The 15,053-nt window shown below is 47.6% G+C and overlaps 1 protein-coding gene across 1 annotated transcript; it reads left to right on the forward strand.

Annotated features, from left to right (window-relative positions):
* Positions 1-12,976: 12,976 nt before the first annotated feature.
* Positions 12,977-14,615, forward strand: LOC109734441 (inactive LRR receptor-like serine/threonine-protein kinase BIR2). The gene is made up of 3 exons (XM_040395853.2): positions 12,977-13,201; positions 13,544-13,608; positions 13,697-14,615. The coding sequence occupies exons 1-3, from the start codon at positions 12,977-12,979 to the stop codon at positions 14,613-14,615; spliced, it is 1,209 nt and encodes a 402-aa protein (XP_040251787.2).
* Positions 14,616-15,053: the final 438 nt, after the last annotated feature.

Raw genomic sequence — 15,053 nt, forward strand, 5'->3', positions numbered from 1 at the left:
GCAGGACCATAACGGGCGACGTTGTTGTTTGCTGTCGAGGTTAGCTGCATCCCATGTCTTATAGTATTTTACATCATTTGTGCAATTGCAGTTTAGCTTCTAATATTTACTTGCATGTTGTAGGTACACATGTCAGCGGCTCTGATCTACGCTTCGACACGGAGGAACACCTCGCCTCCGCTGCGGCCGACTAGGGGCAGGCTCTTGCCCATATGAAATGCCCCAGCAACTACCCCTCAAAACTTACCAAGTATGAACTGACCAGTTGAATCTTACCAATACCAGTTGCAATGCCCACGCTTTGTACGGTTATGTATTAAGCATGTTGTAGTAAACACGCCTAACCCGTCTTATCTTTTTTCCCTACCTTTTTATAGACAACACAACCATTCTCTGCTCTAGCAGCACCTGCCTTGCGATGTTTAACTCTGTCAATTTCATTTCTATCAGTACCAGTTTCAATGGCTATACTAGGTTGTCTGTTGTAGTGAACAATTCTATCCATTTTTTAATCCGTCCTTTTGCTACCGTGCTACTCTTTCGCAATGAAGATATCACTACAGATGCAGCCGTTTATTACCATTTGCTATTTTTGATGGATGTTAACCCTGTTGTAGTTAACATTGCCTTTCCATGTACTTACACAGGGCTATAATGGGCGATGCTATTGTTTGCCGTCGAGGTTAGCTGCATCCCATGTCTTATACACCATATGTTCCTAAATATATTTATTTTTTAGAGATTCCAATATAGACTACATACGGAGCAAAATGAGTGAATCTATATTCTAATCTAAACTATGTCTATAATTTTATATACATCTGTATGTAGTTCATATTGAAATCTCTAAAAATACTCGTACTTAGGAATGTAGGTAGTTATATTTTACATCATTTGTGCAATCTTAATTTAGCTTCTAACATTTACTGGTTGCTTGTAGGTACATATATGAGCGGTAGCGATCCACGCTTCGATCCCTTTTGCATATGGCGCAATGAGATATTCATGAACAAGCGTCAAGTGAGGAAACTAAGAAAGATTGTCAGGCGAAAGAAACGGGTGACGGGAATTAAGCTCTTCATTTACACTTTGTCCAAGACAACGGTGAACTTTAGGATGGTAAGTAATGTGTTGCCTTTTCCCCCTACCTACAACAAGTTACTCTATTAGACCTGAGTATCTAAATTTTTTCTCTTTTCAGTGGTCGCCGAAGCAATTTACTGATGATTACCTTGCAAACTACATGACCGGAGTGGAGTCAACTAAGGTTAAAGTATATATAATTCATGCTACCATGATAATTCTCTAGAAGTCTTCCTGAAGGCGGTGAAGGATGGGCAGGCGGTCGTCACAAGGAGTTAGACAAAAGTTGTTTGTGCCTATGGCATGCAGGAGGGCACATTATGGGCATTCCGCTTCTTCAACACCATTGGTAGCCAAAATGATTTAAACTTGTCTCTTCACCTTTACCGCCTCTAAATATTGTGGTTTATCATAGTTAATTGATGCATAATCCTGTAATTACTGAACATATTGTACTGAGAATTTTATTAATGGATTGGTTGTTGAACCATTGTGATGATAATTTGAATTCCACGTTTCATATTTCAAAAATTCCAATTCAACTAATAAATTACAGGAAAAAATAAAATTATACAGGAGCGAATAAAAGAATGTGCACACGATTAGAAAGAAAATAACATGTGAGATGACAAATAGAGAACATGCGGTTCTTTGATGTGACACGCTTGCGTTGCCCGACGGATGCACACACGGTTTCGTCTCAAATGCGTGTGCGATTCATGGTAATACGGAAAACGTTTCAAACCTGTGTGCGTGTGATAGGAATACCTATCACACACATCTATGAAAATGGACACGTTGGCATTAGTAGAGGCACTCCACATATTTTACATTCTTGAACTGTGTTAGATAATGTACCTATCGCATACACATCGGTAGATTAAATGTTGATGTCCACCTTTTTCACACGACTATAGCGGCGTAATCGTTTCGGATGTCTCTCGGATCAGAAACGTAACGTCGAGACGTAACATGTGGGACTGGGGCGACTTCTCATATGTTTATTCTATTCTGATCGTCAGTAGCCACTCGCCTATCCTCGATGGTTTTTGGATCGTGTGGGAAGGAACCCCTATCACACACACTCACTCGGCGATGGTTCAGAATGCCGTCGTGGAAAGGGGTTAAAAACCGTTTGTATAGCACGTTACGGTACCAGTGCAATATAGACTATATACGGAGCAAAATGAGTGAATCTACATTCTAATCTAAACTATGTCTATATACATTCATATGTAGTTCATATTGAAATCTCCAAAACTACTTGTACTTAGGAACCGAGGTAGTTGTATTTTACATCATTTGTGTAATCGCGGTTTAGTTTCTAACATTTACTTGTTGCTTGTAGCTACATATATCAGCGGTACTGATCCACGCTTCGATCCCTTTTGTGTATGGGGCAATGAGATATTCATGAACAAGTGTCAAGTGAGGAAACTAAGAAAGATTGTTAGGCAAAAGAGACGGGTGATGGGAATTAAGCTCTTTATTTACACTCTGTCCAAGAAAACAGTGAACTTTAGGATGGTAAGTAATGTGTTGCCTTTTTCCCCTGCCCACAACAAGTTACTCTATTAGACATGAGTATCTGAAAGTTTTCTCTTTTCAGTGGTTTCCAAAGCAATTTACCGATGATTACCTTGCAAACTACATGACCGGAGTGGAGAAAACTAAGGTTAAAGTATATAATTCATACTACCATGATGATGGTCTAGAAGTCTTCCTGAAGGCGGTGAAGGATGGGCGGGCCATCGTCACAAGGGGTTGGACAGAAGTTGTTCGCGCCTATAGCATGCAGGAGGGTACATTATGGGCATTCCGCTTCTTCAACAGCATCGGCAGCCAAAATGATTTACACTTGTCTCTTCACCTTTACCGCCTCTATATATTATGGTTCATCATAGTTAATTGCTGCATAATCCTGTAATTACCGAACATATTGATTTGAGAATTTTATTTATGAATTGGTTGTTGAACCATTGTGCTGAGAATTTGAATTCCACGTTTCATATTTCTAAATTTCCAATTCGAATAATAAATTACAGGAAAAATAAAATTAAATAGGAGCGAATAAATAATGTACACACGGTTAGAAAGAAAACAACATGTACGGTGGAAAAATAAAGAACAGACGATTCTTTGACGTGAAACGTTTGCGATGCCCGACGGACGCACACACAGTTTTGTCTCATATGCGTCTGCGATTCATGGTAATAGGGAAAACGTTTCAAACATGCATGTGTGTGTGACAGGAATACCTATGGCACATAGTTACGAAAATGGACATGTTGGTGATGGTAGAGGCACCGCACACATTTTACATTTTTGAACTATGTGCGATAACGTACCTATCGCAAACACATCGGTAGATTAAATATTTGTGAGGTCCACCTTTTTCATACACCTATCGCAAACACATCGTCTCGAATGTCTCTCGAATCAGAAACATAACGTTGAGATGTAACACGTGGGATAGGCGCAACTTCTCATATGTTTATTTTATGGCGATCGTGAGTAGCCTCTCGCCTATCCCCGACGGTTTCTGGGTCATGTGGGAAGGACCCCCCTATCGCCCACACTCATTAAGCGAAGGTTTAAAACTCTGTCCCGGTAAGGGGTTAAAAACCGTTTGTATAGCACGTAAGGGTACCAGTGAATAGTGAGACACATGATTGCACAGTATTCATCAAATAAAGATCATTGCACAAGACTCTACACATGCAAAAATAACTTCCCCAAGCTTAGAACTTTGCAAGAGCTAGTCTCAAGAAAATTATGAAACAAAAAGAGAAAGTGCAGTTTATTGAAGGAGATTATGGAAAGTGGTTATCTCCCCAAGCTTAGATATAAGAAAGGTTAATAAAAACTTTTTACCGTTGAGGTGCAAGTAACCTCTCCTTTAAAATGGACATGGTCCTACGGTTCATCAAATGTTTTTTATATTGTACAACAAAACATGGCACTTGTAGTTGAATATTTTGTCATATCGAAGTGACTGTGTGGCTTGTGGAGGTTTTCATACAGTTTGCACCATACCGTACGTGTCACCACACTAGGTCCAAACCTCTGGCAAAATAAACACAAAACATAAAAAGAACACATGCTTCAGGATACGAACATAGTTCATATACCCAACCGGGCAAAAGAAATAAAATAAAGCATGAAGAACTACAAAGTTTATTTGTTGGGAGGCAATGGTGAATAATAAACATTAAAATGCATACGGATGGTTAAAGTATAATCCACTAACCTTGTCTTAAAGAAATAAACAAATTAGGCATTTTCTAGCCTTGGCACGAGCACACGTACGACCGTTCTTGGTCGTATGGTCCGGCATCTTTTACTCTATCATGGCACACAGCGTCAGCACCCAACCATACGAGCACGTGTACGAGCGTGAGCACTCCTACAAAATGATGTCTTGCATTCTAGATCTACGATTACTTTCGGCCAGAGCTTCATACAAGCACTATACGAGCATACATGCTCGTATGGACGTTGTCTTTGTCTCTCCAATCTGCTTGTCTTTGTTGAGGAGACATACGAACGCGTATACGAGCACTTGCGGTCGCATGACACGCCGTCGTTGGATCTGTCGCCTCTGGATGTTTTTGGTTGGCACCTCCCTCGCTCGATACAATGGTGCATACGACCATGGCTGGTCTTATGAAATGTCATATTTTCTTTTGTTTCATCTAGAACTTTGTTTTCTTCCAAAATTCATGCGGGATTAATTCCAACACTTGTACTAGGATAATAGTAAGAAGATCCAATCGTGCAATTGTACCACATATAAAATTTTGAGTAGACAAAAATTTCACCTAATGAAGACTAACCAAACCAACTTTAACAACAATTCATGCGAAGTGCTAATGCAAACTAAACTATAATGACTCAAAACTAATAAAAACTCCTACTTACTTTTGGGCTGCCTCCCGATAGTGCTTTCTTTAGAGCAATATAGTTGGGCTTTTATGCTCCATAAATCCATCAGATCCCAAGGGATATCCACCCGGTGTGTAGTTGGACTTGACTCTTCTTGATTAACTTCACTAAGTAACATCCAGGCACTTATGCATAAAACATATTGTAATGTTTCCTTAGTGTCATCACTCTCACGACCATTGTTGTAAGATGCAATGATCTCGTCATGAGCATCTGCACACTGGAATTTAAGGTGGATCTTACCATTACAACTTCTGCAAGAAACTGGATATGAGGAACACAACACAAATGCACATTTATCCAACAAGTTTATCAATTTCCTCATATCCATGGTAGCCATACGTTTATCAGTGTGCACTTCAAATCATTGCAAGAAATCACTATCAAAACTAATAGTTGTGAGAAGGCCGTCAAACCGTCCGTCCTCCTCTTCTCTTGCTAGATTCTTCCTATGAGCTCACTTGTTCGTGTGTATCATCTTATGTCTTTTATTACCAGAAAGATATTCTTGACAATAATAATTTACGCCATCCAAAAAACCATACATCCAGTCAAGAATTTCATCCTTCCTTCGAGCTTCAACAACTTTGATCTCTGCGGATAATTTTCATGCAACTTGATGACCTACAAGGGCACATGGCTATTGCAATTCACGGTAAGTAGAGTATGTCGTTCCCACAAGGAGCGGTGTTGCAGAGGTAACTACCAACCTCGTAGCTACGTCTTCACTTACGTGGCTATGTTCACACCCAGAGCATTATCTGGAAATAGTCTATTCGTCAGTTGCTAGCGGAAACTATAATAAGGGTGGTTTTATCTAAACAACTATGAGGAGTTAAAAACATAAATAAAAGAGCAAATAAAATAAAGGGGCGACGCTTGAGTAATAAGGGCATTCTCAAGGTGTTCGGAGTCATCTCTACCCGTATGTTTTACGAATACTAAGCCACTTTACATGTTTCTCTTTGTGGGCGGAGCAGGTACATATATGTGCATACATGCGGCGGCTCCTATCACATACGACACCATCATTCTTCGACACTCCGGTTATGAAATGGTGATTAAGGAGAAAAGGTCCCCGTCGACGCAGTCAAAGTGGTCTCCGTTTACCCCCTGCCGCAACAATCCGGGACGAAGGGAGATAGGGCCTGTCGCACACCCACCTCCGCAACCAGCCGGTTCGCGAACAGTATAATAACCTTCCGTCCAAAATTTACATATGTTGAATGGTCGACTTCCCCCAACATCAAGAAGACTACTAACACAAACATGTAAAGAGGGTCACATATGGCGCAAGACAATCGGTACTACTACATACTAGAGTTCATATTATTCCCCCAAGAACTAATTATATTACTCAAACATGGTGATGGAGTACATAGAGTTTACGGACAAGATACAATCCAACACGAAGTTGGAGATGGAGAGAGGCATGGCGGCAGTGATGAGGAGGGCGCTGGCTGGAGGGCCGGCGCCAGCATGGTGGCGCCTCCTTCCTTCCTTCTTCCTTTTCTTGGCCCTTCTCTCTATGCTGGAGTCGCTGCAACATAGGTGTGGTGACTGTAGATGAGACTTGTGGAGGATGGAGATGGCTTGATGCGGCGGCTAAGGCTGGAGGTCTTCTTATAAGAGTACTCCTCGGATGTCCTCCATTGATCTAGCCTCTTCCCTTTCATCCAAGGGCTCTAGGGGAGCCAAATCCACATCCAAGCATTGGTAGTCAAGGATACCATAGGAAGAAACGGATACAAAATCGAAGCAGAATCGGGAAAGTTCTAACAAATTTTCGGAGCTGCCCGAAGGTCATACGAGCTCCCGTACAAACGGCTACACTCGTATGGAAGGCAGTCATTCTCTATGGACTTCGGGAGCTGCTTCGTATTTTAGTCATCATTTCTTTATATGAATTCTGATTTTGATGTTTTTAGGCTCGTTGGATTGGTAGAGCAAAGGCCGATGCGTTAGAGGCCTTGAATCTTCAATTTGGACACTTTGATAAATGTCAAATCATCAAACTCTCCAAAGATCCGTGATTTGGTGCCTGAAACTTCTCTGTTGGACTCCCAACTTGGTTCTTTTGATGTCCCGAGACCATAAACATGTCAACACACCTATGAACATCACGAAAGAAAGGAAAACTAATAATAAATAAATATAAATATAAATTATGCAAAGAACTTGGTAAAACAAGTAAATACAGAAAACTATACATTGAAAACATGAATAAGTGCTAGATTGATATGATACGAGGATTTTGACACTAAAATATACTCTAAAAGGTATGCATAAAATCCACCCATCATGGGGCCGTCAACTAGCCAGGTCGCTCGGGAGCGAGCCGTCCTAACAGGTTGGACGGCTCGGAGAGTCACCGAGAGGCCCTCGCGGCACGCCACTCGAAAACGGATGGCACGGGCATCACGCGCGAGCCGTCGGTGCGACTGCAATGCACGGGATGACTAGCGCGTGACCTGACGCGGACGCACGCCGCTACCAGGCGGGCCCGTCTTGCCCGTCGCGCACGTAAAAAAATGCACCCCAGGACGCTCACAGGTGGGCCCGCTGCCGCCCAATGAAGGTAGACCCAAGCGTGCTGGGCGGTCCACCTGTCATGGACCGTCCAGCTGGGTCGCCCAGGCGTGAGCCCTTCGGGCAGATCGGACGGCTCGCGTCGCCCCTGAAAGGCTCCCGCGGCAAGCCAGCTGGAAATAGACGGACATGAGGCGCTCCTCGCCCGCGAAGAGCCCAGGGAGACGGGTACTCGCATAACTCTGCCTTTTAAAATATTTCAATATCATTTGTTACACAACTAATAACTATCATTTATTATAAGTGACTTTTTTCCTAATTTAGGGCACCTTTTATGTGCAAACAAGAAAATTGATAATTACAAAACCCATTTTGTTGTTGGCTATTTCAGAATCCGCAGCACCTTACATTTTCTCAATACCCATCATAGAGATACTGTACTAACTCCTAGGAGCTGAACATTGCTGATAATAGAATTCTTGATGAAACGAAAAATGTGGCAGGACACAAGCCTGGATTGCACGATCATAACTTCGATCGGTGTGACGGGAAACGAACGCGTCGCTACTAGGACAGATACCTTTTCTTGATTAGCAACTTTTTGCTCTCCTTTCTTTCAGCTCCAGCTTTCGAGTAAACACAGATCCGGATATTTGTCACTTGGTTTTTCATTGGACTGATCCATGATAGCAATGCGGACCGAACATGCGGCGCCGATCACGGCAGATAGACGTGACAGGGCGCAGGTGGATAGATTAACCCTTGTAATTAAAGGTCGTTTTAGAACGTGAAATTTGTTATTGATTACCCCGCAAAAAAGGAGAATTTGTTATTGATCAGTCTTGTCTTAGTCGTATTTAAGTGGAAAAAAACTCCTGCCTTCTTCGTAAGACACGTGAAGGCAGACGCAACTTTCGGACATTGGCAATCGGTTTTGCCTATTTCTCCGTTATTACAGTGCACGTTGTGTTTTTATTAAGGGAAATGTTTGGGGCCGGGGCACCGGCGGAACGATTCGGCCGGTCTCCCTCTTCCTCGCGCAGCGCACGTACAGGAGGGCACCAGAGCCGGCAGGCACCACGCGCGGGCCAGACGACCAGCGGGCTTCTTCGACCGCTGCCGCCAGAGAAGAGCGCCTTGTCGTCCGCGTGCGGCCGCCCCTCACCGAATGTCGTTCGCGTGCGGCCGCCCCTCGCCGGATCTCGTCCGCCTGCGGCCGCCCCTCGCCGGACTACTACCCCTCTGCCTCTTCCCAGAATCCGCCCCTCTGCCTCTCCCTGGAATCCGCGCCGGCCGCCCCTCGCCAGACCTTGCAGCGCTCGAGCCTCCCCAGCCATGGCAGACTACACCCCGCGGTGATTTTTTGTTAGAACCGGTTGTAGCAAATTCAATCGCCGGTGGTAGCAAAAATCTACTACTGTTGCAGCAAAACGGCGTCATCGTCATCGCGAGCAAACACTAGACATCGCGCTTTTTTGTTACATGCTACAACCTGTATCACATTTTGCTACAACCGGCACACCACTCAGCTACAACCGGCGCCGAGTTTTGCTACATCGGATATACAGAAAGTTGCAAGCGTTCAGTGCCATCAAGGAAAGCTACAACCGTCTACAGAAAATGCTACAACCTTCGATGAAAAAAGCTTCAACCAAACGAGAGATGAATTTTTCACCCAGGCGCTGCTCAAAACGAAAAAAGTTTCAATCGTTTACAGAAAAGCTTCCACCGTAGAGGAGAAAAGCTACAATCGTGTCAATTTTTGCTACTACCGTCTGTGTGTTTTGCTACATCCATTCATGCGGCCATGGTGCTTTTTTGCGACTGAGGTGTGACCGGCGACGACGAGGACGAACATTTTTTGTTGCAACAACCTCGTTTTTTGCTACCATTGGCGATGTGTTTTGCTACATCCGATTAACATGTTTGCTACAATGGCGACACTGATGGATTTTTTTTTTGCTGCAACCGTTGTCTTCATTTGCTACGACTGACACGGAAAAATGCTACCACGGGGCATCTCTGTTTTTTGCTGGAACCAATCACCGGTGAGGCGGAGCTGCATCCATGGCACTCCGACGAGCAGCGGGGGCAGCGAGCGGTCGGGGCGAGCTGAGTCCCGGAGCGCGGGGCGGCCCCGACGGGCGGCCGGGGCGGCGAGCGGACTTGGACGAGTTGAGTCGCGGAGCTGCATCCATGGTGCTCCGATGGGCGGCCGAGGCGGCGAGCGGTCAGCTCCAACCGGCGGGCGGGGCGGCGAGCGGGCGGGGCGAGCTGAGTGCCGGAGCGTGGGGCGGCCGGCGAAGACGGGCGGCGAGATCGGGTTCCTTTCCCCGTCCGCGCTCACGAGAGGAAGACGACGCCCTGGTTGGATAAGGATCCAACGGATCGGGATGGAGCTGACCGCTCGCCGCCCGCCCCACGCTCCGGCACTCAGCTCGCCCCGCCCGCTCGCCGCCCCGGCCGCTGGTTGCAGCTGACCGCTCGCCGCCTCGGCCGCCCATCGGAGCGCCATGGATGCAGCTCCGCGATTCAACTCGTCCAAGTCCGCTCGCTGCCCCGGCCACCCGTCGGGGCCGCCCCGCGCTCCGGGACTCAGCTCGCCCCGACCGCTCGCTGCCCCCGCTGCTCGTCGGAGTGCCATGGATGCAGCTCCGCCTTACCGATGATTGGTTCCAGCAAAAAACAGAGATGCCTCGTGGTAGCATTTTCCCGTGTCAGTCGTAGCAAATGAAGACAACGGTTGCAGCAAAAAAATCCATCAGCGTCGCCATTGTAGCAAACATGTTAATCGGATGTAGCAAAACACATCGCCAATGGTAGCAAAAAACGAGGTTGTTGCAACAAAAAATGTTCGCCCTCGTCGTCGCCGGTCACACCTCAGTCGCAAAAAATCACCATGGCCGCATGAATGGATGTAGCAAAACACACAGACGGTAGTAGCAAAAAATTGACACGATTGTAGCTTTTCTCCTCTACGGTGGAAGCTTTTCTGTAAACGATTGAAACTTTTTTCGTTTTGAGCAGCGCCTGGGTGAAAAATTCATCTCTCGTTTGGTTGAAGCTTTTTTCATCGAAGGTTGTAGCATTTTCTGTAGACGGTTGTAGCTTTCCTCGATGGCACTGAACGCTTGCAACTTTCTGTATATCCGATGTAGCAAAACTCGGCGCCGGTTGTAGCTGAGTGGTGTGCCGGTTGTAGCAAAATGTGATACAGGTTGTAGCATGTAACAAAAAAGCGCGATGTCTAGTGTTTGCTCGCGATGACGATGACGCCGTTTTGCTGCAACAGTAGTAGATTTTTGCTACCACCGGCGATTGAATTTGCTACAACCGGTTCTAACAAAAAATCACCGTGGGGTGTAGTCTGCCATGGCTGGGGAGGCTCGAGCGCTGCAAGGTCTGGCGAGGGGCGGCCGGCGCGGATTCCAGGGAGAGGCAGAGGGGCGGATTCTGGGAAGAGGCAGAGGGGTAGTAGTCCGGCGAGGGGCGGCCGCAGGCGGACGAGATCCGGCGAGGGGCGGCCGCAGGCGGACGAGATCCAGCGAGGGGCGGCCGCACGCGAACGACATTCGGTGAGGGGCGGCCGCACGCGGACGACAAGGCGCTCTTCTCTGGGGGCAGCGGTCGAAGAAGCCCGCTGGTCGTCTGGCCCGCGCGTGGTGCCTGCCGGCTCTGGTGCCCTCCTGTACGTGCGCTGTGCGAGGAAGAGGGAGACCGGCCGAATCGTTCTGCCGGTGCCCCGGCCCCAAACGTTTCCCTTTACTTAAGCTGGAAAATATCACCATCTTTTTTTACGAAAATAATCAAATATATTATAAAGATTCACCGAAAGTACAAACCACCTCAAACAAATAAAAATTATATCGAGGTCCATGGACCACTGAACGACCATTGCCATTGCCCAGAACGAGCCGCCGACACGCCGTTGTCGCCACTCTCATACCGGAGCCGGCCTGACCTTGTCGATGACAGCCGGAAAGTGTTCGTGCATGTGCCCTTAATGAACAGTGCCCCGGAGCCGTAGTCGTCGCCGTTGAATTCTTGAATAGATCTGAAAAACCTGACACCAAATATCGTCGTTGTGTATGCATGACGAGAAACTAAGAAAATATCACTATCTATATATATACTTTTCCATTTTGAAGATATGAGTCTCAAAATATCTAATTCTCAGATGGAACTAAACAACGGATGACATTGCATGCATCAATCAAGTTATGAGCGAGCCGTGCATGCATGGAAGCACACATGGACTGGACCGCTTTCCCTCAGAAAAAAAAAATATGGACTGGACCGGTGGGCGCATACCAGGACATTGCTTTCTTATCCTCTCCCGTTTCAGTGACCACTCTCGCTGGAAAACATTGCTCGGATGCTGGGCTGTACAATGGTACAAAATGATTGAATCAGACAGGCACGTGTATGCTAGCTGGCTGGCTACTCCCAGCAAATGGGAGAATAATGCCACAGTGGCTAGTCTATGATCAGGCTTTGGGCTTTGCAATATGTACACGGAAATTTGGGATTACATGCCCCAAAATTGTTGAAATTTGATAACACTCGAACGTTAGGTATATGACGAATCAAATATTTTCTATTGCAAATTTAGTGACGCAAGAAAGGCGACTATTGTTGGCAAGCATGACAACTTCGTACTTCAGCCTATTTTTCAACAGAAAATTACCATGTGTGTCAACTTACTTGTCATCCTTACATCACTAGAATTGTCATAAAAAACATTCGACTTGCCATGTACTTATACCTGATGTCAGGTACTTATCATTTTAGAAATTGTTTGCCTTTTCTGAAAAGTCAGCCAACCTTGTGGGACGTTCGACCTAGAATAAACAGTCACGGGCTCCCTTTTTCTTTCCGAATGAGCCGTAGCTCTTGAGAACATCAACATTGCAAGACGTTCACCAAAAGGATAATGGATATACAATCCATTCCTTAGAGAATCATCCATCTTCTCCATCCTTTATTGATTGTCGTTGCTGCCAAAGGAGTTACTCGTCGTCGCCAAAACAATAAAGGTGTACCATGCACGCAATTGGGAAGTCACCAATCTCTGCCAGAAAGTGTCGGCGACGTCGATCCCGAAGGATCGATGGCCCAAAGAAGAGGACGCGGCTGAGCTGATCACACCTAGACATCGACCGGAGTTGATGGAATATGAAAATAGGCATTGTTGTTGCCGAAGCACCATCGACCTGACAAAGACACAAATGGCTCCCCTGCATTGAACACGAAGGGGAAGACAAACCAGTCCACCTGATCCCACCACTAGATCTGATGGCACATGCAGCGTTGGAGAAGAAACCAAAGTAGAACTTATTGTGCACTGTGCTACCAACGGCCTTAGCGGTCCATCTGTATCTCGTCGCGGGTCGACAAGATCAAAGGAGAGCCTAAGGACATGGAAAAGTTCGTCCCATCCGCCACCCATGAAGTTGCTATTGTCGAAGATTTAACCGACATACCGGACCACGCCTCTGAAAAACATACCAATTCGGAAGAAATTGTCATCGATCCATCGCAGGACGTGCTCCCAATCACCGTCGAGGAGACTGAAAGTCGAGCGGTTCCCTCCACCCAAGACGTCTGTATGTTGGACAATACAAGGGATGAGGAGGACCGCAATGTATGATTATTATCCAGAGACCGAGGATGATTTAAGCCTCGGATCCGACGACTTTGATATCCCCGAGGAGCCGTTCACCGACCCTCGATGACAGGCTTTCCGCGTCAGTTAATTAGTACCGCCAAAAGAATGAAACAGAACTTCGAACAGCTTCCAGCTGAGCAGGACAAACTAAATGACAAGTGGACTGAGGTCCTTATCGCCGAGCAAGAATTCGAACAAAGAACCATTGGCAACAAGCAGCGACAACCCTGGAGGAACTCCTTCCTAGAAATCAACAAGGAGGTCGCCCGCTCCCGAGTAAATTGCACAGAAGTACCACAATTGGGGCATTGAAAGCAGATTGGTACCAAGTTTGGTAATTTTTACATGTCAGTACCAAGTCTGGGGCTAGACGTTACAAAAAGGTCTAAATCGCGTATAAACGCGTATTGACAGTGTATCTGACCGGCAGGGCCCGCCTGTCAGCTGCTGACGTGGCATTTTTTTTTGCAGAAACCCCCCGCACCTCCTTCTGCTAGCCCTGGCCCTAGCCCTCACCCTCCCGCCCGCCGCGCCGCAGCCGGCGCCGGGGTCGGCGGCGGAGCCGCAAGAGGACGACGCGCGGTGCCTCAAGGGCGTCAAGGCCGACCTCAGGGACCCCGAGGGCCGCCTCACCTCCTGGACCAGCAACACCTCGGCGGGCGCCGTCTGCGACTTCTCCGGCATCTCCTGCTGGAACCCGCAGGAGTCGCGCATCCTCGCCGTCTCCCTCTCCGGCTTCGGCCTCCAGGGCAAAATCCCCCCCCCCCCCCCCGCGCTCCAGTACTGCCGCTCCGCCAACACGCTCGACCTCTCCTCCAACGCGCTCGAGGGCCAGATACCCCCCGCGCTCTGCGACTGGATCCCCTTCGTCGTCAACCTCGACCTCTCCGGCAACCGCCTCACCGGCCCGCTCCCCTCCGAGCTCGCCAACTGCCGCTTCCTCAACTCGCTCAAGCTCAGCGACAACGCCTTCTCCGGCCAGATCCCCGCCTCCCTCGCGTGCCTCGACCGCCTCAAGGCGCTCGACCTCTCCGGGAACCGCCTCGAGGGCCAGATCCCGTCCCAGCTCGGCTCTGCCTTCTCCAAGGACTCCTTCTCTGGGAACTCGGGCCTCTGCGGCCACCCCGTGTCCTCGCGCTGCGGCAGCGGCCTTGGGGGCACCGGCCTCGGCATCGTTATTGCTGCCGGGGTCTTCGGCGCCGCCGCTTCGCTGCTCCTCGCCTTCTTCTTCTGGCGATGCACCGGGAAGGGCAAGGTTGGCCGCCGCCGCCAGGGCCGCGGAGGAAGCGAGTCGGAGGTCACTGCGACTTATCCAGATCGGGCGCCGCCGCGCGTGAGGACGAAGGAGGTGCGGGGGGTTTCTGCAAAAAAATGCCACGTCAGCAGCTGACAGGCGGGTCCTGCCAGTCAGATACACTGTCAATACGCGTTTATACGCGATTTAGACCTTTTTGTAACGTCTAGCCCCAGACTTGGTACTGACATGTAAAAATTACCAAACTTGGTACCAATCTGCTTCCAATGCCCCAATTGTGGTACTTCTGTGCAATTTACTCCCCGCTCCCCATGGTCAATGCTGGGTGGAGCCATTAATCTGGACAACCCTTCCCGAAGACAAATGAAGCCACCCGGTCAACGCTATGACACTCCAGAGGAAAGACACCGTCACGGCAAGGCACCAATCCCGCTTCGGAATAGTCACGATCCACGGGATAGGTCAGACCCGATACCAGGGTCTCCTGTAGGTCCTACCTACAGATCCCAGGAACAACCACCTGCTGGACAGGAGGGGCAACTGGCCTGGATGGCCAAATATGGCCAAGCACGT

This window comes from Aegilops tauschii, chromosome 7, assembly GCF_002575655.3.
Source record: "Aegilops tauschii subsp. strangulata cultivar AL8/78 chromosome 7, Aet v6.0, whole genome shotgun sequence".
Classification (NCBI taxonomy): Eukaryota; Viridiplantae; Streptophyta; class Magnoliopsida; order Poales; family Poaceae; genus Aegilops; species Aegilops tauschii.